This window comes from Ambystoma mexicanum, chromosome 6p (genome assembly GCF_040938575.1).
Source record: "Ambystoma mexicanum isolate Mex_15411 chromosome 6p, UKY_AmexF1_1, whole genome shotgun sequence".
Classification (NCBI taxonomy): Eukaryota; Metazoa; Chordata; class Amphibia; order Caudata; family Ambystomatidae; genus Ambystoma; species Ambystoma mexicanum.
In genome coordinates, this window is record NC_090935.1 from 612,967,378 (window position 1) to 612,995,221 (window position 27,844).

Here is a 27,844-nt window from a genome sequence, read left to right on the forward strand (position 1 = left end):
ATAGAATGTGATGTATGATGCAGCCAGGAGAATGTTGAGTGCATCAGTGTATAAATGTTCTGAGTGAGTCGGTTGGGGGCCTGAGCTGGAGTGAGTGGATGGCCGGTGGGTCTTCTCCTTCATGTGTACTGTACTACCTGTCCCTGTCCTTGTCCTGTCATCCAGACTACTGTAAATACCTGAGAGTAACTGGAACTGTACATATTGTACCAATAAAGCATACCTGGAACAACATCAGTCTCCACAGCTGGTCTGTGTGTCCCTTGTGACTAATAAGAGACTTTATTACACCCTGCTGAACTACCTGTCTCCTATGTTGACTGGTTAGTTGGCTAGCCTCAGTGTCTACTGGGTACTAGGTTCATCCATGATCACTCTCCCCTGCACTGCTTCCGGGCTGACCACGCACTTAGGGGCTGTGACTGTTACCCACAGTCCCCTTCCTCCCTGCACTTACCCAGAGCTGTGCTGCTCTGGCTGCACTTACTCAGAGCAACGCTGCCCTGATTGCACTCCCCCCTTCCCTCTTCCCGGCACTTCCCCCTCCTCCCTTCCCCCTGCACTTTACGCCGCAGCACTTGCACGATCTGAATAACTCAAGGCCTAGTAAGATCGCTTGTCTTGTCATCCCTCTGTCTTCCCTCCCTTGTCTTGTCACGCTTAGAAATACTTGTGTACAGGTGCGTTATAAATGACATGACATACATCATATCACACAACAATGTAGTCCCTCTGTATCGAAAAGCATGCCGGTGAACCAGAAAAAGGCAAGGACTGCTGATGGTTCTGTTTCTCAGAGAAACACCATTTGGCTCTTAGGCGACGCGGGTGCAGTGAAGAATAGTACCGCCAAACAATAGCTCGAGGAAGAATCTGGATGCACAAGAAAAATGCTGCAATGACAGAGCCAGTGGGAAAGGCAGGGTGGACGTCTAGAACGTGGATTCTGAACCGAGAAAGGGTAGAGTAGGTGGTTGAAGGTACAGAGGCATGGACTAAGATAGTGGAGAGGTGAAAATGGCAACAGAAAGCAAGGAGGATGCTGCTGAAGGGCTGGAGTACAAAGTATCGGGGCGCTGAAAATGAGAAAGCACTACACTCTGGGCAACTAAGGGGAAAGTGGCAGGGACTGCAGAGACATCAAGAAGAACGGCAGGACAACACCCAGCATTTAAGCCCTATAATCCCAGTCAATGACAATGCCGTATACAAAAAAAACACATTTAATATATATGCAATGCAATAAGCCATACAGAAAGAAAAATCGTGACACCAGTCTGCTTCCAGCAGTAAAGGAAGAGGACTTTGTTAGCAGCACATGGAATTACCTACCAGAAAACAGGGACTTTGACTACTACTACTTGGCCAGGGTGCCTGGGAATTCAAAATAATTATAACTTCAGCAGGCTCTGCATGTTGTCAAAGCAAGCACTCTACTCGCTGTGCTATATGACCAGTTGCAGAATTGACATTATTTTGTTGTGTTTGTGTCTGTGAAACGTTTGGTTAGGTTTATAGTTTATCATTGCTGCTGTCCGTTTTTAGTTATGTAAGATAAGCATAAAATGAACTCTCAGTCTCAACATTAGGGATTGGCTTTTAAAATCATGATCCAAAGTATGATCTGCTGCTCTTTCTATTTTTAGATTTTATATGTTTATTGGTTAAAATAAATTCAACCTTAACAAAACATTTCAGAAAATAAAAAGATAAAAGGTTGAGAACAGAAATAAAAAGCACAAAAGAATTAAACAAATACATTTCATGGTATAGTTATTTCTTAATTGCTTGTGCCCTAAAGGCAAAAACAGTGTACTCAATCCGTAAAACCAATACATTTGTGAATAAAAGTGCACTTCATAGTATGGTCTAAGTGCCATAGTGTGTGTCCCCAAATAATGAGGGGATTGTGATAGCTGTGTGTGAAGTTAATTCGAGTAATTTAAGTTCAGGCTGTTGATGAAAGTGACCACTGAAACCATTATCGACACTTGCGTGCCCTCAATGCATTTTCCCCAAAAAGATTCCTGATCTGAGCAAACAACCGAATCAAAGTATTTTTGAAAATGACAGTACCTCATAATTCTCAATGAGAAGCATTCCGTTAACAGGTGCTTCAAAGTTTCTATTTTACCTTCCTGTATGCAAAATCTACATTCAACCTCTGTTACCAACAACCTTTTCCGTCTGAGCAAAACCTCCTTAGTTGGAAGAAGGTTCCAACGGAAGCGCAGGTAATCATCCCTGATCTAAGCACTTGGCAATTTCACCAGGTAAGTTCCCCTGCTTCTATGTTTGTGTTGCAAGTGGGACAAAGTGATATATTCGTGCAGGCTTTCTGTATTTACACACCAGTCATTTTCCAAAAGCTTTTTTTTTAATCCGTTCTGCGTTATTTAACAAGTTGTCTTTACCCAATTCCAACTTGCACAATATAGATTCACGGCGGTCAATGAAGTTTACCAGTGTGGGTACCTGGCCGGAATTCATGACCTCCGCAATGGCTAAATACAAAGTGTTTTCACGAGGACGCAAAAATGTAGCATACAATAACAAATAAATGCCAATGGCCTTGGGCTTTCAGGGAGGTTAGCCCAGAGTTTGTGTCTAATGGCACTCACGGGCACTACATTTGGGACCCCCAAAACCTTGCGGCAGATCACACCCTCAATCCGAGTGAGGTAATTCAGGGCCCAGTCTTCCAGTAACCCAATGTCATATAACAACTTTGGGCTGATCTTGCCCTCAGAAAATCTAATTAAAGGGACAATTGAGAACGTGCAGTAGCAAAACTTAATTCTTTTCATTTGTGGAATGTAATGGTCTGCTTTTGCCCTCAATAATTCCTGAGGGGAATCTCTGGTGAACTAATGATTGGAAAACCAAGGTAAACAGTTGTCTTAACCCTCTCTATAGGGCAACCCCGCTCACAGAGCAACTTAGTATGGTTGTTTGTGCTCTCCTTACGAGCGACATTACCTGGGTTTTTTGAGGATTGATCTTAAGATTGTTTTCCCTCGCAAAGCCTTCAAATGTCGTCAAAAGGCAACATAGCCCTGTTTGGGTACAATCCAGTAGCACAAAGTTGTCGGCGTAGGCCATCCAACTTATTGCAATGTTTCGAATTTTAGGAGGGGCAAAGGAGGCTGCCTCCAACGAAAGACCTGCATCTGCAACGTAGAAATTGAAGAGGCAGGAGGCCATGATGCACCCTTGCCTCAGTCCGTTACTTGTCAGTATCTTTTCAGATAGGCTGCCCTCCAAGTTTAGCCTAACTTGGACGTTAGTATCTTCAAGCAGTTTGATGATCAGCTTTAACAGACTCTTGTGAATGCTCCACTTCCTTAATTTTGCCCAGAATCTGGGCCTGAAAACGGTATTGAAGGCATTGGATAAGGCGAGGGTTGCCAGAATATGTTCCTTTATTGACTAGATCCTGAAGACAGCTCAGCACATATCCATTCAAGTTTGTGCCATGATTTTTTCGGAAGCCAGTCTGAAAAGGTGAAATCAAGTTTTTGCTTTGAGCCCAGGCTTCCAGGTGTTTCAGGATCAGACTCACGAAAATGTTACTATCCGCATCTAGGATAGAGATAGGTCGATATTTTATAGTGCCAATCTGCTACCCGTTTAATAGATCAGGATAATGTACGCAGTTCTCCACCTTGATTTTGATTTTGAGGTATTTATAAGCGCGCACACAACGAACCGAATCGTATCCTGGCGCAGATGGAACAAGAAGATGACACTTAGATGGCCAGAAAGACCAACTAGATAGACAGAACTATACAGCAAACAAAGATAGTCATAATAACAGCTTTATTTAAAGAGATGAGTTTTAAGACCTGCTCTAAAGGTCATCAGGGAATTGGCTTGTCTCAGATATAACGGAAGACTATTCCACAATCTGGGCCCCGTCACTGAAAAGCACTGATCTCCTCTAGACCTTCAAAATCCCTACCCATTCTGTACTTCATCCTAGGAATTACAAGAAGGAAATGATCCTCCGACCTGAGAGTGCGAGTGGGTTGGTATCGTCTCAATTTATCTATCAAGTATGCTGGTGCCATATCGTGCAGGCATCGATAAACCAAGCAGCCAATCTTAAATTAAATCCGATCTTCGATTGTCAGCCAGTGTAGTGACCGACGAAGACCGGATGTGCGAGTATTTTTGGGTACACCAAAGACCAGTCTGACTCCAGCATTTTGTGCTTTCTGGAGACGATGGATTTGATTACTTGATGCTCCGGCCAGAAGACCATTACAGTAGTCAAGGTTTGAATTGACCAGTGCTCCCACCACTACAGCACGATCTGCTTTAGGCACGTAGGGTAGAGCTTGGCGCAAGAGGCGGCTATTATATAATACGTACTGTACCTTGGCTGAGACCTGGGCATTACATCCCAGGTCACTCTGCCAGATACAGCCCAAATTCTTGACCTTGGTGGAGTTTTTAAGGCTAGCCGCCAAAAATTGAGGAGGAGGAGGCGATTTTTCTAATGCAAGGAGATGTTTAGGCCCAAACAGAATCACCTCTGTTTTTTTTGGGTTCAATTGCAGCCAATTTTCCTCCATCCAGGTGCTTATCTCATCTAGGCAGCTAGTGACCACAGTAAGAGCATATCCTTGATGGATATGTTTCTGTCCTCAGGTTGTCGTCAAAGAGGAGCTTCAAAATCCCTACCCATTCTATCATGGCTCCCTTGAACAAGCTATTTGAGGTTTTGTTCGGTCCTGGAGCTGTGGAGGTGCTGGCACTTTTGAAGGCCTCCAACACAAGCTCATTATCGACAGTGTTATACCTTTCATAGTTGCATTTTTCCGTTGCTGATTCCCCCTTAATGCCATAGATGGCTCCAAAATGCCAAACCCAGTCCCTCTCCGAGACGGCGTTGATAGTGCTTTCTCCACAGCCTTTGTTTTGGCTGTTCATTAGGGCCCAGAAAGATTGTGAGTCTTTCTTCTGAGGGCATCCAAGCATTTCCTGTGCGTCCCGCTGGACCATTATAGCTCGATGATTTTTTACCTAGTTCTTTTATTATAACCACATTTTTTTCACTTGCTCCAAACAATCATTTTCATGCCCATTACGTTTTTAGTTATTTGGATCGCGAACCTCATTTCCTTCTTTTTTGTGCTACTGCCTCATCATATCTATGTGTTTTCCTGTTGATACAGTGTTTAACCTTGTTCCTGTTCTATTTGCCACCATGTGTGCTCTCTATTGCATTGTGCAAGAAATCACCAAAGTTCTCATGAGTGAACGTCAGCAATTTCCAATCATATTTGGTGCTTTTGACTACACCTTTGACTTTTTCATTCACCTTGTCTACCTTAAATTGGTTCCATTTTATTCTGTTAGAGGCAGGGTTAAACCCAATGTCCTCGTCGTACTTCACTCGACCTCTTCCCGTTGACCAATTAAATGAGCAAGCCAGCAAACTATGATCACGCCAATTGTTTTGAATAATTTCACAGTCACTGCATTTAGTTGCTTATCACCACTATGCCAACTAATATACTCCCCTGTGTCCAAATTAGTAGAGCCATTCAAGACTGTTTTTCCACTTCTTACCGCTCAAACCCAAACTTAAGGATCAAGGACAATGACATGTCCGTCTTTTTGTCCGTCTTTGTGGAACTCCATCCAGTCTACAGAGAAGGTGATCAGGGCTTCAAGAAAATAATCTAGCCGTTCTACGCCTTCATGCCAGTAGAAATTACAAATTAAGAGTTAAGGACATCAGTTCAGTGTGGTTTTCCCACTCAGTGGCCAATAAACCTGTTCTGACGGTTGTATACGAATCGTTCGTATTACAACTGCTTGAATGACAACTGACCTTTTCACAATTGACCAAATTGTGAAGGTCAATTGTAACATATATGCGGGGGGGGGGGGAACCCCCCGCAACCCCCCACCCAACCCAAACCCGCCCAAAACCCCTTATATATATATATATATATATGCGGTCAATTGTGAAAAGGTCAATTGTGACCCTTTAAATTCGGTCAATTGTTCATTCGAACAATTGTAAACGAACAATTTGGGTAATACCGTTCTGACATGTGTTTTTATAAACTTTAGACCACTATCAAATCTGCACATAGTCACAAGGCCCCCTTTCAGCCTCCCCTTCACACCCTTGCTTGCCAACTGTGCTTTCACAGCAAAACCATCCATTGCCGGCCCTTCCATTAACCAAGTCTACTGGAGACAGATTAGATCTAGTGTTCTCAACATAAGCCCCACAGATGGATTAGTGAAGAGGTGCTTATGACCTCGCATGTTCCAAGTGGATAATTTGAAGGCTGAGGGGCCTAGATGTGGGTTTTTATGACTCACGACTTTGGGTTAGAGTCACTGCCACCCAGGACCAGTTGCTCCTTCAATGTAAAATTCTTTAGGAGGACTTCCAAACATACATCTTCTCATATATTTATTAAGTATTTTGTTGCATGTAGAACTGGTCCAAACATTGCTTTAAAAATGCATTATTATAAGAAAATTATTTTGAAATGAGAGGTTTCAATAACACCTTATTATTTTGTTTTGTCTAAAATGCATCTTGTTCATTCTCACAGTTTGGTTTTGAACCTTTACTTTGTTTAAAAAAGCTTAAAGTTTTGAAAGCAGTGGTCAATGGGCTGCGGTTGTGGGATGACAACTGCATATGATTGCAGAATTGAGGTGGGAGTTATAAGCCAGTTACTAATCAAAATCACAAAGAATGGAGACTAAGACTTGAATATGGAGGACTCCTATATCTGAAGATCAGTTAGCTATGATGTGAGCAGCAGAGGGATGGCTATGGCACAGCAAATGTATGAGCAATGTGACGATTAACTAGGTGTTGTCACTTCTATCCAGGGGGAAACCCCTTCTCATGAGGCTAGGTAGGTGAATCCGCTAGCCAATAGTCCCCCTAGGGGTGGTTTAATGTGCAAGTACCTCATGGGGAGGGTCTCCCCTACTGGGGATAAGGACGACCACATGGGTGATAGATGGCACAACACCCAAATTCAAACCTACCTAAATCCTCTAGCACCCTTTCATGCACGCCCTCTGACTGACACAACCATGTGCTATTGCAATATCAGGTCAGTTTCATCAACTGAGACGAAGAAGATCATCCAAGATGTAGACAGTAAAATCATGTCAGTTTAATCAACTGAGACGCAGAAGATCGTCTGAAAAGCAAAGGTCAACTCCAATGCAAGTACTGAGAAGAGGTGGCCCCAAGGAGATATGAAGAGTGACTTGTGGAACGAGAGAACATGGTCTAGTGCTCCGGAGGGGAGTGGTCATCAAAGCAATAAAATAACACATGAAGGACTCGGTGACGGAGAGAACCATCCTGGATGTGGGACAGCAGAGAAGGAAAGCAGCACGGGAGACAGTCCAGACCAGGAGAATAAGAGGCAGAGTGGAGAACGTTCTGGGGTAGCCAAAAGCAGTCATCCGCTGTAGACGAGAAGTAGGTAGCGAGAATCCTGTGCCCGGTAGTGAGGAGCTGGATCGGAACGGCTGGAAACTTAGAAGTGGTGGTGCAACCTTGAGAAGGTGGACCGTGCGGTCCTGCAACAGCGCCTACACCGCCGGCCTGATGACCAGGAACGAAGAACCTGGAGCAGTAGCCGCAGAGACAAGGAAGGCCCGTGCAAGGCTCCTGAACGAAGCCAGATCCCAAGAAGAACTGGCAGAGCATCCCACAGCCAACAATGGTAATGAGTGTAACGAGGGAACCAGTAGGTGCATACAGCTTGAGAGTAAATACAAGTTAATTGGAAATACTGAGTGCGAGTTGATTGAACTAGATGATACAAGTAATCTTCCTCGTGGCAGCACTTGGTAGGAGAGTTAACCAAGTGTGCCTAGCAAAAAGGGGAGGAAAGAAATGGTTTGGAACCCAAGCAAGATAAGGGTCTGGGACTCGAAGCAAAGCCAAACAAGCATCAGAGGGATTCGCCACAAGACAGTGGCATGGATAAGTCCACTAGCCACCAGGGAAGGATCTGGCACCCTGTCCACAATCAGAGTGGGGAAGAAGACCCCACTGGCCACCAGGGAACGGTCTGGGACATGTCCCTCGCAAACAGTGGGGAAGAGGAAACTGCTGGTGATATAAGAAGGGTATGGGAACCTAACAAAGAGACATTAATGTAGAGAAGGAATCTTCCTCAGCGTAGTGGAAGAGGTAAGTCCTCTTGTTACAAGAGAAGGATCTGGGATCCTAAGAAGATTCGGGACATTGTTGAAAGAGAATTACAAAGGCAAAATGCGTATCAATCTGAAATATCTGAATATCAAGTGATACCTGGAGAAGGGAGTCATTCTCCTGGTAACAAAGCATACGTACAGAGACGCCAAGGGAAGGGAGTCATTGCCCTTGCCTCTGTGTGTAAAGAGCAGACCAAGAAAGAGGAGGCATACTCTTGGTCCTGAAATAGAAGTCAAGTTGGTGACACCAGGGAATGGGAGTCATTCCCCCTGACCTTGTTGTGCATTGTATCAAAATATACCAGGGAAAGGGCGTCATTCCCCCTGGTTCCATTGGAACATATACAGAATCACACCAGGAGAAGGGAGCCATTCTCCTGGAGAGAACATTGTGTAAATACTGTTTTGAAACCTGTAAATCAGGTGAAGGGAGTCAGTCCCCTGAAGTTTATGTTTAAAGGAACATTTTCGTTAAGCAACAATCCAGAAACAGGAGAGAAGAACAACTCTCCTTAAAGAAGGAACTTTGTGTTAGTTTACAATTAGCTTTTATAGCGTGAGGGATAGAAGTTGGTTTTGACACAAGACAGTGGTTTATTCTTTGAAAGACCCTTTTAATATTCGTTTTGAGGCAGGGAAACCCCTCTTAGAAGTTAGGGCTAGCGAGGACCTCTTTTCCATTTTCTAAAATAAAAGTCTTTAATCAAAATCATGTCACCTTTGTGTCAAGCTCCTTCTTAGAAACCCTTACAGCGAAACCCTTACAGCAAAAAGAAATTAAGTGGTACATGGTAGAGTAGAGAAGATATCATGCAACACCAGCACTTACAAACACTAAAGTCACACAGTGGTTAATGAACCGAGTGCTGGAGCTAAAATGCCCCAAGACAGAAGGAGTTTATTTACATTACCTGTGGCCATGTGTAAGTTAGAATGATTCACACCAGCATGATCAGGACCTTGGAGGGCCAGATGGACATGCGTAATCTTGAGATACTTATCAGGAACAACATTCCTGTTAACCCCCATAGATAGGCAAAAGGTCTCAAGAATGCCTTGCAATGTGAAGAATAAGGTTCTGTGGAGCTGGAACCTTCTTCCTTGAAAACACTGAATTTGTCATTGCTGCAGTGACCCTACTGATGGACTTCTGGATGGGAGTGGAAGAATGCACAGACCTATATAATTAACATTTCTAGGGAGGGAGGTTTGTCTAGGATCTTTGACGGGTGGCTGAATGGTGACTGGATTCTATCAATGAAGACATTATATGAATATATGTTCATGCCATATTCCTGACAATCAAACAGTACTCACTTTTTAGAAATATTGCTTGATTTGTGCATATTTATGCACCTTTGGCCTCAATTTATTGTTCACTGTTTAGAAGTGTTGCAGACAGTGAATTTGAAAACATATTGTTCCCAATACTCCTGGGACGTCCCCTCCAGCAAGCATAACAATCTGGTGGAGGGACAGACTTAGCTCGTCTGGTGATCAAGAAGTTTGTGTGCGCCTTACCCTTTGACACCAACTTGTCATGATTTCTTTCATCTTTATGACTTTGTTTTACTGGAACTGTTAACTATTTCATCTTCACTTAAAAATGTCCTACCACAGCCTAGAGGAACCAAAGAACCTTTGTTTGAGTTGAAGGGTATTTTTCACTTGGTATGAGATTACATTTCCACTACTGGCGTTTAGTGATCTATTGTTGACCTAACCCAAAATTCACCATTGTCTTTCAAAATTTAGCAAAAAAACAAGTGTGGCAAAGTGCCCTCCCTAATTCTGGAGCTATCTAGTGTTGGAAGCAACGAGGTGGTGGTGCCTCCTCGGGTTGTGGGCGGTTGACCAATCTGTCTCACTTAAGCACAATCATTGGTCAGGGGATAGACTAATGAGGCACATAAACAAACAGGCTCTGTTATGGGCAACCCAAGCAGCTGAACAGCCTCGTACGAAAAAGTGGTACATGTCCCCCCGAAGCAGATCGGCTCAGAAAAAGTTCACAACATACTTATGGCATGAGAACACAGCGAACATGAATACACTTTTTAAAAATTATTCATTTATAGTGTGCTTTGGTTAGCATTAACCTGTCACACATTTGTATTTAAATATGTAACAATAGTGGGGGTTGTGAGTGTTTGCCTTCTGGAACTCTGAGGTTCGCTTTCCTCTAGCAGTTTCTGTGTCGAGCTGCTGGCGGCGCTGCTTGCTTTGTGCTGCAGAGGGAGACACTTCTGGTGATGTGCGAAGGAGACTTAAAAAGCATTTAAAAGTCCTATTTGTTGCTGAGGGAAAGCAAGCCAATAATAAATGGGGCACCTATAGGCAACGCTCCATAAGACTACCTGAGATAAGTTGCTGGTGTCCTGAGATAAGCATCCGAAAACCGGGCCTCGCGACAGTGAGTTCAATCAGCACCCTGCCGTGAGTGCCTGTAATAGGGTTTCCTCTGTGGGCCTTTTTATAGACTGCAGTGGGAGCGGGTCACAGAAAGTTTGAGGTTACGCTTGCTATCGCGTAACACGAAAGACTGTGCAATAATCCCATTAGAACCTTCAAAGGTTTTTTTATACGTAGTGGTCCGGTGCTAGAAAAGCACCCATTCAAAAGTCTCTGTGCAAACGGGAGTGGGAAAGAAAGCTGTAAAACATAAGTGGAAAAAGGTAAATGTTTAAAGAAAGAATGAACATTTTGGGCCTTTGAACTGTGCAAAACTACAAGTACCAAGATGCATTACCGTTACGTGCTATCATGACTTTGGGTTAAGCCCGCTGCAAGCCGCCTGGAGTCTGCTCTACTGGGTCGGGGGCGGGGGGGATCTAGTATCTAGTGCTCATTGAATCCACTGAAGCCGCACCAACCATATTGCCAAGCACATTGCAAATAAGTGGTCTTGCCGGTCCACCCCCCCTTTACATTATTTCTTTTTGTTCTTTCTGTTCCCCGTACTCGGTATACTGTGAATTGCGTGCTACGCCACTGCACAACTAGAGGCTGCTGCGCTCCCTAGGAACACTTCGCAAGCCAGCACCTATTCTTCCTTGACCTCGACATTTAGTGTTGGTATTGCTGAGAAGCTAGTTGACGGTCGTGAGGTCTGGAACCTCGGCGAACTTTGAAGAGGCCGTCGGTTTCTGGAAATAGCTTGATGCGTTAATTAAGCGGTTATGGTCAAGAGAAAAGCAGAGGGTGCAGTTCCTGTCAGAGCTAGCCAGCATAAGATCTCTAGGCTATTCAAACCAATCCAGGATGTTAAAATTCTGGCAAATGAGATTCAGGGACTACTTTCCGATAGCGATGAAATTGAAGCCCCGGTTGGAATCACCCCAGGGGAAAGCACCGAATTGTGCGATCCACAGGTAACCTCTCTCCCAATGCTGCAAAGGGCTAAACACGGATTTGACTAGAGGCCTATGCAATTAACTCCTAGCAACTTAACAAGTGCGACTAAACACTTTTCCACGACCTCTAAGGCCCCAGGTTCCAACGGTGCACCTTTGACTGATAGTACGGATCTAAAATCCTTCTGCACCAATGATGATGTACATTCGAATACCAACAGTTTACGTAAGGGGCCAGCCACACATACCACCAAAGAAGATATTCTTGGCCCGTTTGAAACTGCCCTTAAATCTGCCCAGACCAGAGGAAGACATTTTACATTTGATATTTCCAGCAGTACCGCTTGGGCTCATTCGGAGAAGTGTGCCTGTGGCCCCATTATTATTGAACTTCATCCACAGAACAAGGAACCTCCGATCACTATTGTTACATCTTCTCTCCCAGATATCACCTCTGTGTTCACTAATACAATCACAACAATTTCACCATAATCCCCTTTTTTGCCTCCTTCATCATGATCGCTTATATATCCTGTTTAGGCGAGAAGACATCTCAGCCTTCGTTCACCTCCTTCCTACATTACCCTCGCTCCCTTTAAGAAATCGCTTTGAGCCTCTAACAGTTGGGCTACTCTCAACAGGCTTTAACAATGTGGGTGGGGATCAACTTAGTGTTGTAACGTTATTGGGAGGTTTGCAATCTGGTACTGCGAAGGCCTACAATGTGGTAGGCTCCCAGACTTGTTTCTTGGCAACTGCTCTTAACAATATTGATGTCAATGAATGCAATGTGGGTAATCAATCAACTTCGAAAGCAGAAGGAACTCTTGCTGATCTGAAGGAATCTATTGCTGCAAGTATTGACAGATGGGAGAGGGAGCTGATGGGATAAATTAATACAATGTGGGAAAAGATTGAACCTATAATCCCTTGTGTGTTGGCCCAAACTGCTCTAGACCTTACTAATAACTCTGGCCCAGGATGTGGATTAGAAAGGCTAGCATTGATTATGAGGATTATAACAACTATCGCCCTATTGCAAGCCTTCCGTGGGCGGAATAAATGTGGAGAAAGTAACTACAAGCCAACTCCAAAATTATATTGAAGGCAAGGATCTCCTTCATCCTTTATAATCTGGATTTCATCCAAAACTTGGGACAGAAACGGCATTGGTGGCGGGATGGGACGAGCTGTTGCAGGCGGGTTATGTATGAAAACGTTCCCTGCTTGTAATGCTCGACCTATTTGCTGCATTTGATACGGTAGACCATGGCATCTTTCTAGACCGTATTAAGAACCTAGTGAATGTGGATGCTTGTGCTTTGGTCTGGTTCACCTCTTTTCTTACCGGAGGTAAACAATGTGTACAGGTGGGGGGTTTCATATCTGAAATTCTTTCCAAACTTTGTGGTGTGCCACAGGGCTCTGCACTCTCTCCTCTTTTATTTAATATTTGCCTCCACCCATCAATGAATATTTTGGAGAAATATAATTTTAGTTTTCACTCTTACGCTGATGATACACGTACATCAGGCTGGTTGATGTTGAAGATGCTCTTGCTAGGGTTGGCAGATGTCTGGAGAAATAGGGGTGTGGACGGCTGAAAATTGGTTACATCTCAACCCCAATAAAACAGAGGTTATCCTGTTTGGACCAAAGCATTTATTGGAGGGTAAAAATAGCCCACCCTCACCCCTGTTTCTGGGGTCTACACATAAATATGTCACGAAGGTAAAACATCTTGGATGTGTCTGGCAGAGTGACCTGGGCTGTAATGGCCAAGTTTCAGCTAAAGTCGAATCAGTCTTCTATAATATCTGTCTGTTGCGCCAATCACTCCCCTATGTACGCGACACTGATCGTGCTCTGGTTGTGGGAGCCTTGGTTAACTCTAAGTTAGATTACTGTAATGGACTTTCTGGCTGGAGTCCCGGGCAAACAGATCCATCGCCTTCAAAAGGCCCAAATTGCAGGAGTAAGACTGGTATTTGGTGCATCCAAAACCACTCCAACCTCAGGTCTTCACAGCTCCCTTCATTGGTTGGCGGTAGAAGACTGCATCAAATTTAAGATTGGTTGTCTGGTGTACAAATGTATGAACGGTTTAGCACCAGGTTACCTGATGGATAAAATGAACTTGTACCATCCTGCTTGGGCTTTGAGGTCGGAAGATAAATATCTGCTCATTATTCCAAGGACACACTGTGCCTCAATAGGAGACTGCAGATTTTCTGTTGCAGGACCTAGACCGTGGAATAGCCTCCTGCTTAATTTTAGGAGGGAAAATTCCCTTCAGTCTTTTCGAGCAGGTCTAAAGACCTATCTGTTTAAATAAAAATATATTTTTCCCCCACTGTGAATTATAATGTCATAAATGCTCAGATGACTAATACTTTCCAACTAGTCTATTGTTCCATCTGCACCAGGATGCGATTTAGTTCATTGTGTGCGCATTAACAAGTAATTCAAAATTCAAAAATAAAAATTTCAAATTCCTGCACTGGTAATGTCGCCCATGGTCCGAGTTTGCTTTTGCCTAGACTCCCTGGAAATTTAGAGCATGTGGGGAGGGGGTTCCTCTAAATCAGCAGTGTAATCTGATCTCCCAGCCACCTAGTCTTATGGAGACCCATAACCGGTGGGCATACCTCCCCAGTGTCCAGACCTCTTAACAGGCTCTAACGCTCTACCCCTTGACAGCCATATAGCATCTAACCACAAAAGAACCAGAGATAATTCCAAACTAAGGTGGGTGACCCTGAGTGATCAGGACTAATGTTCCCAAACTTGGTCCCCATTCTTTTGAAGATTCTAAGTCCATAAAGAATAAGTGCACCCATTGGTTCCGTTATTCAAAGGGTTGCCTATCCATCATTGGGGATCATAGAGTCCATGCCCTGGTACTAAATTTGATTATATAAAGGTTTATTTTTTCCTCTTGGTTGCTGGTCAAAAGGTATTGACCGGAGGACCTACTCGACTGATACAGTTATGATTCGACTCAAGTCTACCAATTCTTTTTTCGGCCCATTGGTTCCCACTGCTCCCCAGATTTATAACCAAAAGCAAGTACCTTTTTCTTCTGCCCCATAGAGTATGGCATCGTTGAGGGGTCCCCCTCATAAGAACAGGGTTATGGGATTGGTTGCCCTGGGCACGTGGATTGACTGAATGGCACAGAAGACAGTACCACAAAACCCCTGGGCACTATAAAACTATTGTCATGAATATTGCGGGAGTGAACAGACTGTTATACACACCCGACTGGTGTGATTAGGTGTGATTATGAGCGCAGTTTCGAGACAATAGTCCTGCAGGAGACATGGGCAGTCGACCCACCATTACTACAGGACTACCAGACATTCGCAATTCCTGCAGTCAAAGGTCCTAAGGGGCACCCTTGTGGTGACCTCTTGATATGGGTTGATAACTCATTAGCCTGGAAGATCGAACAGAGTCTATGTGGCTTGCCAGATCTCCAAGCATTAGTTATTTGGCTTGGCGAAAGAGAAACGCTGCGATTATATAACATCTATAATAGACCAGCTGCGCCCAGGGGAATAGCGACCATAGCTACCGTCGCAGAGTATATGTCCATGAGTGCCACCCATCTGCCCTCTAATAATTTTACTATTGTGGCTGGGGATTTCAAGCTCCAGATACAACCCCTAAAAGAGCTCATGGAACTTTGGGATGACCAGGACCAAGATTGGGATATCCCGCAACTGAAGGCCGAATCTGTTGGTTGTCTCCATGACCACCAATCTGGCTTTAGAGCTGCCAGAAGCACGGAAACGGCTCTCCTGAACATTCGTGAAGACCTACACTCCAACCTTGACCCCAACATCCCTTCTGTTCTCATCCTACTCGATCTCTCTTCTTACTTCGACACAGTCAACCATGCCATCCTGCTCAACCGTCTATGTGACAACCTGGGGATCACTGATCAGGCTCTGGCCTGGCTGACTTCTTTCCTCTCTGATTGACCCTTCCAGGTCCAACTTGGGTCCTTCCTCTCCGCTATCTCCTTCTCTACCTGCGTGTTCCTCAGGGGTCTAACCTCTCTCCCTGGATTTTCAATCTCTCGCCCATCGCATTGCCCCTCTCTGCTCCAATTTTCAGTGCTATGCGGGTGACCCAACTTATTTTCAGGCTTCCCTCGGCCACCTCTTCTCCTTGTCCAGCCAATGATCTCTGCCTTAATGCCAGTAAGACAGAGATCCTCCTCATCGGCACACCTCCACCCTCCTTTCCTGTCACTTTCTGGCCCGCCTCCCTTGGTCCTACTCCTTCCCCCACCTGCGAAGGTAAGAACCTCAGGGTCATGTTCGATTCCACGCTTTGCTTTTTTGCCCACATCTCTAATGTATCTAAAAAGTCAAACCTCCAACTGCACCTCCTCAGAGGTATTCTGCCTTTCCTCTCCTTCCCCCAGAAGCTTACTGTATCCTGAGCCCTTGTTCTCTCTAGGCTGGACTACTGCAACAGCCTCTTTCTAAATCTACCTGCTTCTACTCTCCGCCCTTTACAACTCATCCAGAACAGGACTGCACGACTTGTCCTTGGCCTCAAGCCCTGGGATTGTATCTCACCAGCCCTGAAATCTCTTCATTGGCTCCCAGTGGCTGCAAGGATTAAATTAAAGACCCTTTGCATTGTCCACAAGGCTTTCTGGGGCCTAGGTTTAAAATACCTTCAACTCTCCCTCCTCAAATACCTTAATTCTCAAGCTCTTCGCTCAACCACCTTTAACTCCCTCAGGGTCAGTCGTTTCTCTAAGAAATGTGCTGGGTGTAGATCTCGGTCTTCGGCTGGGGCCTCCCTCTGGAACAGCCTCCCTGCCACTTTGAAACTTGACGACAACCAGCTCCGGAAGCACCTCCAGGCCTTCCTCTTTGCTTCTGCCTTCTCTCCTCCTCTCCTCCTCTCCCCTGTTGATCTGTTCTGTTTAGGCATCGTGCATCTGATTACCTTCTGAATTCGGGCCCAGGTATCTCCCACCCCCCGCCCCTTTCCATGCACTTATTAGACACCATTGGTCTGTGCCTTAAACCTAGCACTTGCCACTTGCTGGCTGTACTACCATTTGTTGTTTTTTTCATTCCTATGCTACGCACTTTTTTCTTCCCCGTCCCCCCCTGCACTTCCGCCCTCCCCCACCGCCCGTGCGCGTTCTCAATGTCACTGGGCCTAGAAAGATTGTTGTTTTATGTTCTCTCTTGTTCCCTTCCTATGCCTCGTCTCACTCTGAAACACATGTGTATGAACGCAGCATGAATAAAATATTAATATCAATATCAAAGGCTAACTTTCCCCTTAAACGTCCCCCAGGCCATAGATCTGGCCTGTATGATTCTCAACTCAAACTTAAGAGCATGTGACAGAAGGCTTTCCAAAGACCAAACGGCAAAGACGACGTTCAGTGGCCACAACGGGAGTTCTCTCATTGACTACATCTTTATCTCAGCACCCAATTGGGACAGAGTGATTGATTTTGTTTTTGTAAAAAAAAAAATATTAATTCATAACCACAATTCCAGTTGCATCACCAGCAGTATCATTCTGTATAATTGCTTCATGGATTTATGCATTTAAACCATCTGGTATCATATCCTGTAGCTTCAGTGATCATGAGGTTTAAGAGTGATTGATTTTGTAGTGGATGACAGAAGTAAAAGTGACAATTTCCCGCTTATAATGAGATTTGCGGGAGATAGTAAGTGGTCAGGTAACCCTCGCATATAGACAAATTCACAGTTAGTGCAGGTTTGTGGCAAAGTCAGGAGGTCTGGAAAATTGTCTAACTCCCATAGACCTGATTTGAAATCCAATCTTTATATTGCTTTATACGATAATCTCCAAGTGATCTGTAATATGGCCACCATTGAATCACAAATTCTTGGTGAATATGAGAAACTAGTCATCAAGTTAGTTCCCTTTGTCTCAGCCCCTCTTAATAAAATCAGAAAATCTGTTATACCCAGGCCTTCGGATACTTTGTGCAATTATAAGAGCTTGCTCGGCATTAAAAAAAAAAAAAAAAAAAAAGAGTACGCTCTGGGAAATTGTTCCCGCTTGTTGACTGCTCAAGTTAGAGACTATGTATCTTTTTGGAAACTGTGTCCGATAGAGATCTGAGTGGTGACCTGGGACTGCATTCAAATTTATACCAGAACCCCACCCCATGCTCTGACCTGTCAGTCCAGCATTCCCCCCCACACTGGACCGCTGTCAGTGTCGGTTGAGGAGGTAGTGATGGCCATGAATTCCCTGAAGGGTGGAAAGGATGCAGGCCCCAATCTAATCCCAATAGATTTGTTAAAGGAGGAGGTAGTGATTTGGGCACAAGTCTTATCCAAAGTTTTCAACACCCTACTACATAAAGGTGTTCTATTCCCATCATGGCAGAAAGCTGTGATCCTACCAATTTATAAGAAAGGGGGTACAGATTGCCCAGGCAATTGCTGTCCGATTTTACTCCTGGACAGTATAGGGAAACTATTTGGTAAAGTTATTCTACAACATCTTCCAGACTGGGCGAATAGGAGAAACATAATCCTCGATTTACAGCAATAGTTTAGAGAGATTCGAGGCACAATCAACCAATGTTTTATGTTTTTTTTATTGATTCAGAAATGTACTGTTTTAAAAAAGATTAATTTATATGTGGCCTTTTTAGATCTAAGGACAGTGTTCAACTCAGTTTGTAGAACAACCTTGTGACAAATCCTTACTGCACGTAAAGCCCTGCAATCTGATTCATACAATTCGCCACCTCTATTCTGAAAATGGGCATAGTGTTCGATTTGGGGCGGGCAGTGAGCTAACATGCCCGTTTGCTGCAGAGAGAGGGGTCAGATAAGAATGTGTCTTGGGCCCCTTCTTATTCAATCTCTATATCCAAGAAATGATAGAAGGATTGCTTAGAGATTGCTAAAACATCCTAAAATGGGCCAAGCGAAGTACCCACTCTGTTCTATGCAGACAACACTGTCCTCATATCTTTAACGCCCCAATAGCTAAATAAAAAAATCACTCTCTATTTTTTTTTTTTTAAGTGTAAGGAGCCTAATCTTGAGCTAAATATCGATACATACAAGACCATTATGTTCAAACCCACTAACTCAAAATCTCATCAATTAAAATTAAAAGGAAACGGTCAGGTGTTAGAGCAGGTTAAGTATTATCACTGCTTAGGGCTGAAATTCCAAGACTCGGGTGGTTGGTCTGAACAAATACAAAAATCCTCCATCGTCCTGGAAAAGGTCAGTGGTGCCATACTATCCTTCCATTTCCCCAGCACTAGACCTCTTCCTTAAACAAGCCCTTCCTTCTGACACATTTGGCTCAGAGTTCTGGGGCTACTGTGATATCTCTAAAATCAGTACATATGAGCACATGTTCTTAAAGAAGCTTTTAATGTTACCTCCCAGTGCTCCCTCAGCTTTAATTAGAAATTGACATGGTCTCGACCGCTCCACTGATTTGGGCAAGAACCAGCCTTCTTCTGGGCCAGATTATGGAATCAACGTGGCTTGGAATCCTATCAGGCGGTATTGTTGCACTTCCTCTGTTTGGAGGGAGGAAAACGTGTAAAATGGATCTCTAACTTAAAGACTGTTCTCAAGGAGCTGGGTGCCACAGTTCTATGGCTAACCCCAATGGCCTCCACGACGCCTTCTATTTTGAACTTGAAGCATACCCTAAAATCCAGAGGCAGCGAATCTCTGGTTATCAATGCCACCCGTCTAAAGACAGGTTTGGATTATATTGAGCACAGGATCCCAGGCTTCACATTTTATCTTGATGTTATTTCTCCACCATTAGAAACATCTTTATATTTAAGATATAGATTGGGCATGTTTCTTATTGCCGCTTTCACCAAAAAACTGTTGGACATCCAACACATGTGGGGCTGCAAATGAGATAATTATTTACTTCCTGTTGATTTGTAATGGTCTTATTCATTTGAGAAAAAAGTATTTAAAGCCGATCCTGATAGAGGCAGGGGTTCATCAGACAGCAGCAGCTGAAAGATTTCTGAGACAATATGCCGACCTGCCTATAATTTTTGCAACTGCTCATTTTATACACAGGGCCTGTTTACTAATGAGGAGGGGTCTGGTATTGATAGGAATAAATGCTGTAGTTAGCTGATGGTGGCGAGGCTGCGAGATTCTCTCTCCTCATCCCACACTGCTACTTGTCACTTTTTGAGTGACGCTCCCGCTGAGTTTTTTTATAGGTCCATATATACTAGTTCATATGAATTCCATTTACTTTAATTGATGTTTTTTAACAGGTCCCTTGTGCTGCTGTATATTTTCCTCCTCTTACTAGGTCATTGAATTTATATGTACATTTATGGCTCCTTTGCCGAAATAAAGTTTCAATGATGATGTATTTGAATATAAAAAATAGACGAGTACAAACCCATTTTACAAAAATGTAATTAAGTAAAAACCCATACTGTATAAAAACCACATTAATAAGGGGGAAAAGGAATACCTTTGACCGACAGTCGAAGTAATTAAATGGTTCTCTGTGATTGAACCGCATTTTGAAGGTCGAACACCAAAAAGACCGATTTATTTTGGTTGTTTTGGTGTCGCCTCCAAAATGCTGTAATATCACATTGGGCCCAGACCCTCGCTGTGCCCTCGGTTTTTACGGTATTCGGGGGCTTTCACTCCCTGAGCCCCCCACTCACGCCCCATACCCCTGGTGTCCCACACCACACTTTCCCATCACACACTGACACAACTCATTACATTTTAACTCACACCCCCGCCCCTCCCATTCCCACTATATACATTCACACACCTTTCCCTCACATACATGTACACACACATGCACACACCCAAATAAACACGTACCTTACTTCCACGATGTCCCTCACCCGACCGCGCCTGTCAGCCCCTTAGCGCACTCGTGTGCCTCTCAGGGAGCAGCTGTCATACCCAAAATGGCTGCGCGCCGAGAGGAGGACAGAGTCGACAGATCAAGGTAAGTGCGGGTGGAAGGGGTGGTGGAGATGGAGTTTGAGGTGGGTGAAAGGGGTTTTAGGGTCGATTTAGAAAGTCCAAACTATCGATTTTATTCAGTCTTTCTAAATTGATATTTTTTTGGTTTGGTCTAATAAAACATTTTTTTCATTTAGGACCAATTAAGTAAATCAAATGATGGACTTCAATTAATAATGATTAGTTATAAAGAACACAGTATTATCCCAAATTGCTTTATTAGAAACTAGCATTACTAGCCATGAATCTTCTCCATGATTGCATCCCAGAGAAGTCTCAAAGCATTCATCAATGAAAGCGGTTTACCAGAAATGCAGTAAGAGCAGAACATCTGAGAAGGGATGGAACCCATGTTGTGAATATAAAGCCCCAGCAATGTTACATATCAAACCCTATTGTACATTGTAATTAGAGATAGGGCACTAGATTGGACAATGTGTTCGTACAATTAATGCTCCAAATAGACCACTATGGATCTTTTTTAATAATATTTTCAAAAATATATATTTTTGGGGTACCACTAGGACCCTCTCACTCCCCTCTACTCTTAAACCTCTACCTTTCACCTTTGCCTCCTGTATAAATTCACTTAATCTTTCCTTATACAATTATACTAATGATGGACAACTATTTTTAAATCTCTCCAACAACGCGACCCCTTCTTCAACATCTCTAAATACATTCAAAACATTAACATCTGGATGGCACGCAGCCAACTACTTCTCAATCCCGAAAAAACAAAATTCCTAATTTCAATCAAATCAGCTTTTAAACCACTCCTTCTAACAGATGTAGATATTTCGTTCTTGGCTTTCACGCATCTCCTCTTGGAAAGCATGTTGGTATCACATTGGATGCAGGCCTATCTTGTACAACCAATACCTGCCACTTCTTGCCCACTGCATTGCTGCTCTCGGCCCCAACTTTCAGTGCTATGCGGATGAGACAACTCATTTTCAGGCTCCCTTCAGCCACCTCTTCTCCTTCTCTCATCTCTGACGGTCTGTCCACCATCCAGGAGTGGTGTGCTGCCAATGATCTCTGCCTTAATGCCAGTAAGACCGAGATTCTCCTCATCGGCATACCTGCTCCCTCCTTTCCTGTCACTCTCTGGCCAGCCTCTGCTGGCCTTCTTCCTGTTCCCACCTGTGACGCTAAAAACCTTGGGGTCATCTTGGACTCCCCACTTTCCTTCTCTCCTCACATCTCTGACGTCTCTAAGAAGTCACACTACCAGCTGCACCTCCTCAGAGGTATTCTTCCTTTCCTCTCCTTTCCCCAGAAGCTCACTGTCTCCAGAGTTCTTGTTCTCTCTAGGCTGGACTACTGCAACAGCCTATTTCTAAATCTGCCTGCCTCCACTCTCTGCCCTCTGCAACTCATCCAAAACAGGACTGCGAGACTTGTCCTTGGCCTCAAGCCCAGGGATCGTATCTCTCCATGACTGAAATCTCTGCACTGGCTACCAGTTGAGGCGAGGATTACGTTCAAAACCCTTTGCATTGTTCACAAGGCCTTCTGGGGCCTGGGACCTAAATACCTTCAACTCTCGCTTCCTAAATATCTTCCTTCTCGAGCTCTTTGCTCAACCGCCTCCAACTCCCTCAGGGTCAGTCGCTTCTCCAAGCAGCGATTTGGTGGTTTCTTCTGCTGGGGCCTCCCTCTGGAACAGCCTACCTGCCTCTCTGAAAATTGAGGAAATCCATCTCCGGTTCCGGAAGCACCTCAAGTCCTTCCTCTTTGCTTCCGCTTTCTCTCCTCCTCTCCCCTGCCGATCTCCTGGCTGATTCTGAAACTGCACTGGTTACCCGGCTACCCTCCGATCTCAAGCCCGGGCTCCTCTCTGCCAGTTGCACACCTACACTGCCCCCCTGGAAACCCTTGCACTCAGGGACTGTTTCTGTATCGCTACAGCCCCTACTAGCACTTCACACCTGATGTCTGCACTTACCCTTGCACTTGCCACCAGCTGGCCACACTTGTATTTATTGTCTTTATTTATTTCAATGTTATCCTATGTACTGCATTGCCCCCTCCCCTTTCCCCAGCACTTGCACACACTCAATGTCACCTGGCCTAGTAGGATCATTGTCCCTGTCTTCCCTCTGCTTCCCCTCCCTTGCCTCATCACACCTTGAAACACCTTGAAACACTTGTGTATAGGCGCGTTATAAATGCCATATAATATCTCTTGGTTCCCAAATCACGTCTGTAGCTAAACAAGATTGTTGGTCAACTGAAAGTCCAAAGAATAACCCTTCCTTTCTTGGCTTCCTCCCACAAAATACACAGCCATAATTTTCAATGTACTGTCTATGTTGTACTTAGATGTCATCGCTAGATTTAGGAGAGTGTTCTAGTCTCTGCACTGGCTGCTGGTAGGCAGGAGAATTACATTTAAATCACTTAATTACCTTCAAAGTGTTGCATGGTAACAGTCTGATTCCTGAAGTTCAACATAACAATCACATTCCTAATCTTAATCTGAAAATCAGCATTGCTTGACACTCTATACTCCTCCATTCCCATTGATGGAACCACCATTCAAGTCTCCAAACACGTCAAGACACTGGGAGTTTACTTTGACACAGAACTCAACATGTCATGCCACATAAATGCACTAGTATCGTCCACAGCCTACACGGCCAAACTGACCACATTGAGCAGGAAATGTATCTCACCCTCCAACTGCCTGACCATAGCTCGGGCCATCATCTGTAACAAGCTTCATTACTGTAACGTCTTGTTCTCCGGCACATCTACCAGGAACACTGCCAAGCTTCAACTCCTCCAGAATAAGGCACCAAAAGCTGCACTAGGCCTTAAACGGTCTGACCACATCACAGCAGCAAGAAGAGATGCTGACTGGCTTCCCATAAAAGCAAGAATTTACTTCAAAACTCTTGTCCTAGCCCACAGATGTCTCCACCAAAATGCCCCTTCCTACCTCACCACCCGCATCATACCCAACCAGTAACCCAATGCCTCCGGTCCTCGTTCAATCAATCGCTATTCACACCCAGATTCAACCTCAAACGCGCAGGAGGGAGGGGGGACAGTTTCTGCATTACTGGCCCCACCCTCTGGAACACTCTGCCCGACCACATCAGAAATGAACTCTCGTTATTGAAATTAAAGAAAATCTAAGAAACCTGGCTCTTCGAAAAATATGTCTAACGGATGGACTCTTGATGGCAATGTATATAATTCCTGATGACAACGTACATAACTCCTGATTACCATGTTTACTCTTCAAAGTTACTTCTGCTCCCACAAGCGCTGTGATATCTCTGGGTGTGGGGGCTATACGAATGTAAAAATAAATAATAAAATAAGGTGATAGCTAGCAAGAGGAGGAAGTTTCAATAGGGAACGTCTCTGGTCTTTAGGTAAGATCCCAATCTGAAGGGATTGAAACCACAGTGGGAGGAAGAGCATGCAAGTGGTGTTTAGCAGGAGGAGGAGAAGATGAAGAGCAGGGGTAGAGAGGCTAGGAAGGGATAGGAAACCAAGAGAAGGAGATGGTAGAACCCTAATGAGTCAATGCCAAATGAGGAGAAAACCTACTTAACCCACTGTGGAATACGAGGAAATCCACATACTTGGAGATCGAGGAGACATACGCATCTGAGCTACATACGACTGCTTAGGAGGTGGTAATATACCACTTGGGAAGCACACATTCTGGGGAGGGGAGAAGAGACGATCAGGGAAGAAGGGGGTTCCTCAGGAACGTAAGAACCTCAATGACAAGAATGTGTGTTTGCATCATTTTTGTTGGGGAGGATGAGACTCATTCTTGGCAGTTTTAGTACTTGGTTTACTAGATTCCATCAGAGTAGAGCTGGAGACGTTTTCCAGACCATTCCAAGGAGAACTTTGGTTCAATTTCTCCCAAAGGATCTGGCAAAGAACTCCAATAGAACCAAGGGCTCTGGCAAAAGGAGCTCTTTTATTATCATTGCTTCAAAAAAAATGTTTAGTAAGGGAAATATAGAGCATAGAGAAGAAGAACCCAACTTCTCTGTTGATCCATATCATGGTAGCGACACAAGATAAAGGAAAAGAAGACATAATAATATGTTATTGTGCAATTACTTTTAATGTAGAAACAAAACAGTTTACCCATTAGCCTCAGGCGCAATGGCTGTGGGGATGCACTTTCAACCTCTGCCCGGAGTAACTCTTTAGCTACAGCAAATATTTCCTCCTCAGTTGAAACTGATGACAATACTGTGAAAGCTCTTGTCTTCACTTCAAATTTTACATTCTTCACTTTTAGGGTAACTGTCTTCCCCTACAAAGTAAAACAATCACAGCATCATATTTACTAATATGTTTTGAAGATTTAAAAAATCATTAATATCTAAATAGGTGAGTTGGAAACAAAAACTGTTAAACTTTGTCAATTATTGATAATTGATAATTTATTTATTGATATACATGTAGCAACAAGGCATTGTATAACAACATACAAAAAGCTAAAATACATTCAGCATATTCATTACAGTCTGATTAAAAAGCACAAATCAGCTTATCGAAGACATGTTAAAGTTTCAGCTACATGAAGATAAAACTGAACAATAAAGTACACCAGGTTCATATCGTTGCCTTGGATAAAAGTTAACCATAGTGAAGGTATTTCAAACACATTTACTGCATTATTATATGCCTTAAAATATTTGAGTCGTAGAAACACAAGGCTTTCAAATTCCGTAATCAGGTGATAAACTGTTTCATTGACAAGATTACCGCACAACCGACAATCTGTGTGATTGTATACTGATTTGTTCTGCCATCTTTTCGGTGATAAAGCTACTGAGACATTAAATTTGAGTAGCAAATATGTCCGAAAGATGTGCGGGGCAGGGTAAGCAGATAAATATTTCGGAATGGTCTTTTCTTTTCTTATGTAGCTGTTTTAAAACGTCAATTGTACCAATCGGTATTATATCATCAAGAGCTAAGAAGGCCTTCATATATTGGACAATGATAGTTTCTGTTTGCACAGTCGTTAGGTGTGGTAGAATAGGACACATTGGGCCAAATAAACGTTCCAAATACCCTTGATGTTAAATTCTAGATATAAGTATTCAACACTAATGCATTGAGGAAGACGAAATAATCTTTGCAAAAGTTTAGCTTCGAACCTGATGATCAGCGTTTTACATTTTTTGGCCCCAAATTGCAATAGCATATGATACCATTGCCAACATTTTGGTATTATAGATGGACAAAACTGCCGATCTATAAAAGCCGTTATTATGAGCAATAAAGGCACAAAGTGCATTTAGTGATATCATACATTTCTGTTTCAACTCGTCCCAATGTGTGTCCCATTTTAATTTGTCACCCATAATTACACCTAGATATTTGTAGGACGTTACTTGCTCGAGAGGTTCTGAGGCCAATGTCCAATGCAGTCTCTTTGGCCTAAGTTTCTGCGTAAACACCATTATTTCGCTTTTTGCGGTATTGATCTTAAGGCCATTATCCTTCGAATTTGATACAAGAGCATTTAACATTAGTTGCAAGCCTGCAGGAGTGTAGTCTAAGAGTAGAAGGTTGTCGGCATATGCAAGCCAGCCCAAGGACACCTTCTTTATTTTTATGGGGTTGGCACCTTGAATATTAAAGGACTCAAACATGTTGGCTAAATATAAATTAAATAATATAGCCGCGATCATACAACCCTGTTTTACCCCACATTTAGTTGGCAATGATTTTGATAATTTGCCTACTGCATTGAGGCAGACACAGACAGTTGTGTCTGCATGTAATAACATTAACATGCGTAGCAAGCCAGGTGGAATCCCCCATGCATCGAGTGTGCGCCACAGACGATTTCTGCAGACAGTATCGAATGCGGCGGAAAACTCAATAAAAGCGCAATATACATCAAGTTTGTGCCGCTGCCATGAGTGTTCAATAGCAGAGCTAAGGATGAGAAGGTTATGAGATGTACTTGATTTTTCTCTAAATCCCATTTGGTTCACTGGGAGGATATTATTAGCTCTAATCCATGTATTCAGTTCATATAAGAGAACTTTTGTGAATATTTTAGATGTTGAGTCTAGCATAGCCAGCATACGGAAGTTTAATGGATCATCCCAGACCCCTTTCTTGTGGACTGTTAAGATGTGACGAGATTTCCAAGATGGGGGAAGGATTCCATATGTGCCTATATGACAGAATAACGTATGAAGAGCAGCGCCCCATAGTGGTGAATCGCCTTTGATTACAAGATTCGATATACCATCAGGGCCCGCGGCATGGTAAGATTTCAAATCATCAATAATAGCAATGACATTGAGAACAGATGCCTTCCATTCCCAAGATACGTTAGGGAGCGGTAGAGGTTGAACAACAAATTCATCTCTGCCCAAGGTTTAAGCAATATGTTTTGCCCATGTTTCCTCATCGATGCAGTTTGTTGTTAAATCTCATTTTTTGTTTTTTGCGATCAGGTTCCATATCCCAATTGCTATTACCTGATAATGCCAATCTGGCGATAGTGTGCCACAGTTTTAACTCAAGATCTTTCTTATGGTTTTTTAAACACTGTTTATATGATTTCTTTCGTTCTCTTATTTGCACAGTAATTGGTGGTTCTAGGGTCGCATTTTTGGATGAATCTACAATGCTTTTAATACTGTGGCGTAAATTTCTTTTTGCTATTTGAATCATTTGATCATTACCATTTCGGGCAGGCAATGGGATATTGACTCTCTCGAAAACCGTTTTATAAGACCGTTGTTCTTTGGTCGAACTTTGGATGTCACTCATTATTGACGAATAGCTCTGTATGAGTGTCTCACATGCGTTAGAATTAGATACCCCCAGACGAATAAAGTCAGGGAATAAAGCCTGCGCCTTAGTGAGGGCTTCTTGAACATTATGTTTTTTCCTCGTGATACGATTGTGTCCATTGTTTAATGAAATCTGACCATTCCTGTCAAGTACAGGTTGGGGTGTATCATTATGCACTGTATCGATGAGGAGGCATAGAGGCAAATGATCGCTTTCTTCACGGCAAGCAACTCCCATATCAATAATATAGTGCAGCCCCAACTGCTTTGAAAATATATAATCAATGGTAACAGCAGAAGAACCCTCAATTCTAGTGGGTGCCGATTGGGAGTCACTCATTGTTAGTCCATTTAGTCTGACCAAATTATAAGGTTGGAGATGTTTATGGCATTTTCTACCTTGGGTGTTAAATGCAGGCTTAATGGTGTCCGATTTCTA

The 27,844-nt window shown here is 43.5% G+C and overlaps 1 protein-coding gene across 6 annotated transcripts in view; it reads right to left on the bottom strand.

Moving 5' to 3' along the window:
* Positions 1-27,844, bottom strand: part of POLK (DNA polymerase kappa) — a 1,714,815-nt gene that overhangs the window by 184,571 nt on the left and 1,502,400 nt on the right. For all 6 annotated transcript variants that reach the window (XR_011280653.1, XM_069627465.1, XM_069627464.1 and 3 more), the window contains one exon: positions 24,722-24,893. Coding sequence is in view for 5 of the 6 variants with exons in the window: in XM_069627465.1 (XP_069483566.1) it covers positions 24,722-24,893 (172 nt within the window). In the remaining variant the exon portion in view is untranslated. The remainder of the gene's footprint in view (positions 1-24,721; positions 24,894-27,844) is intronic.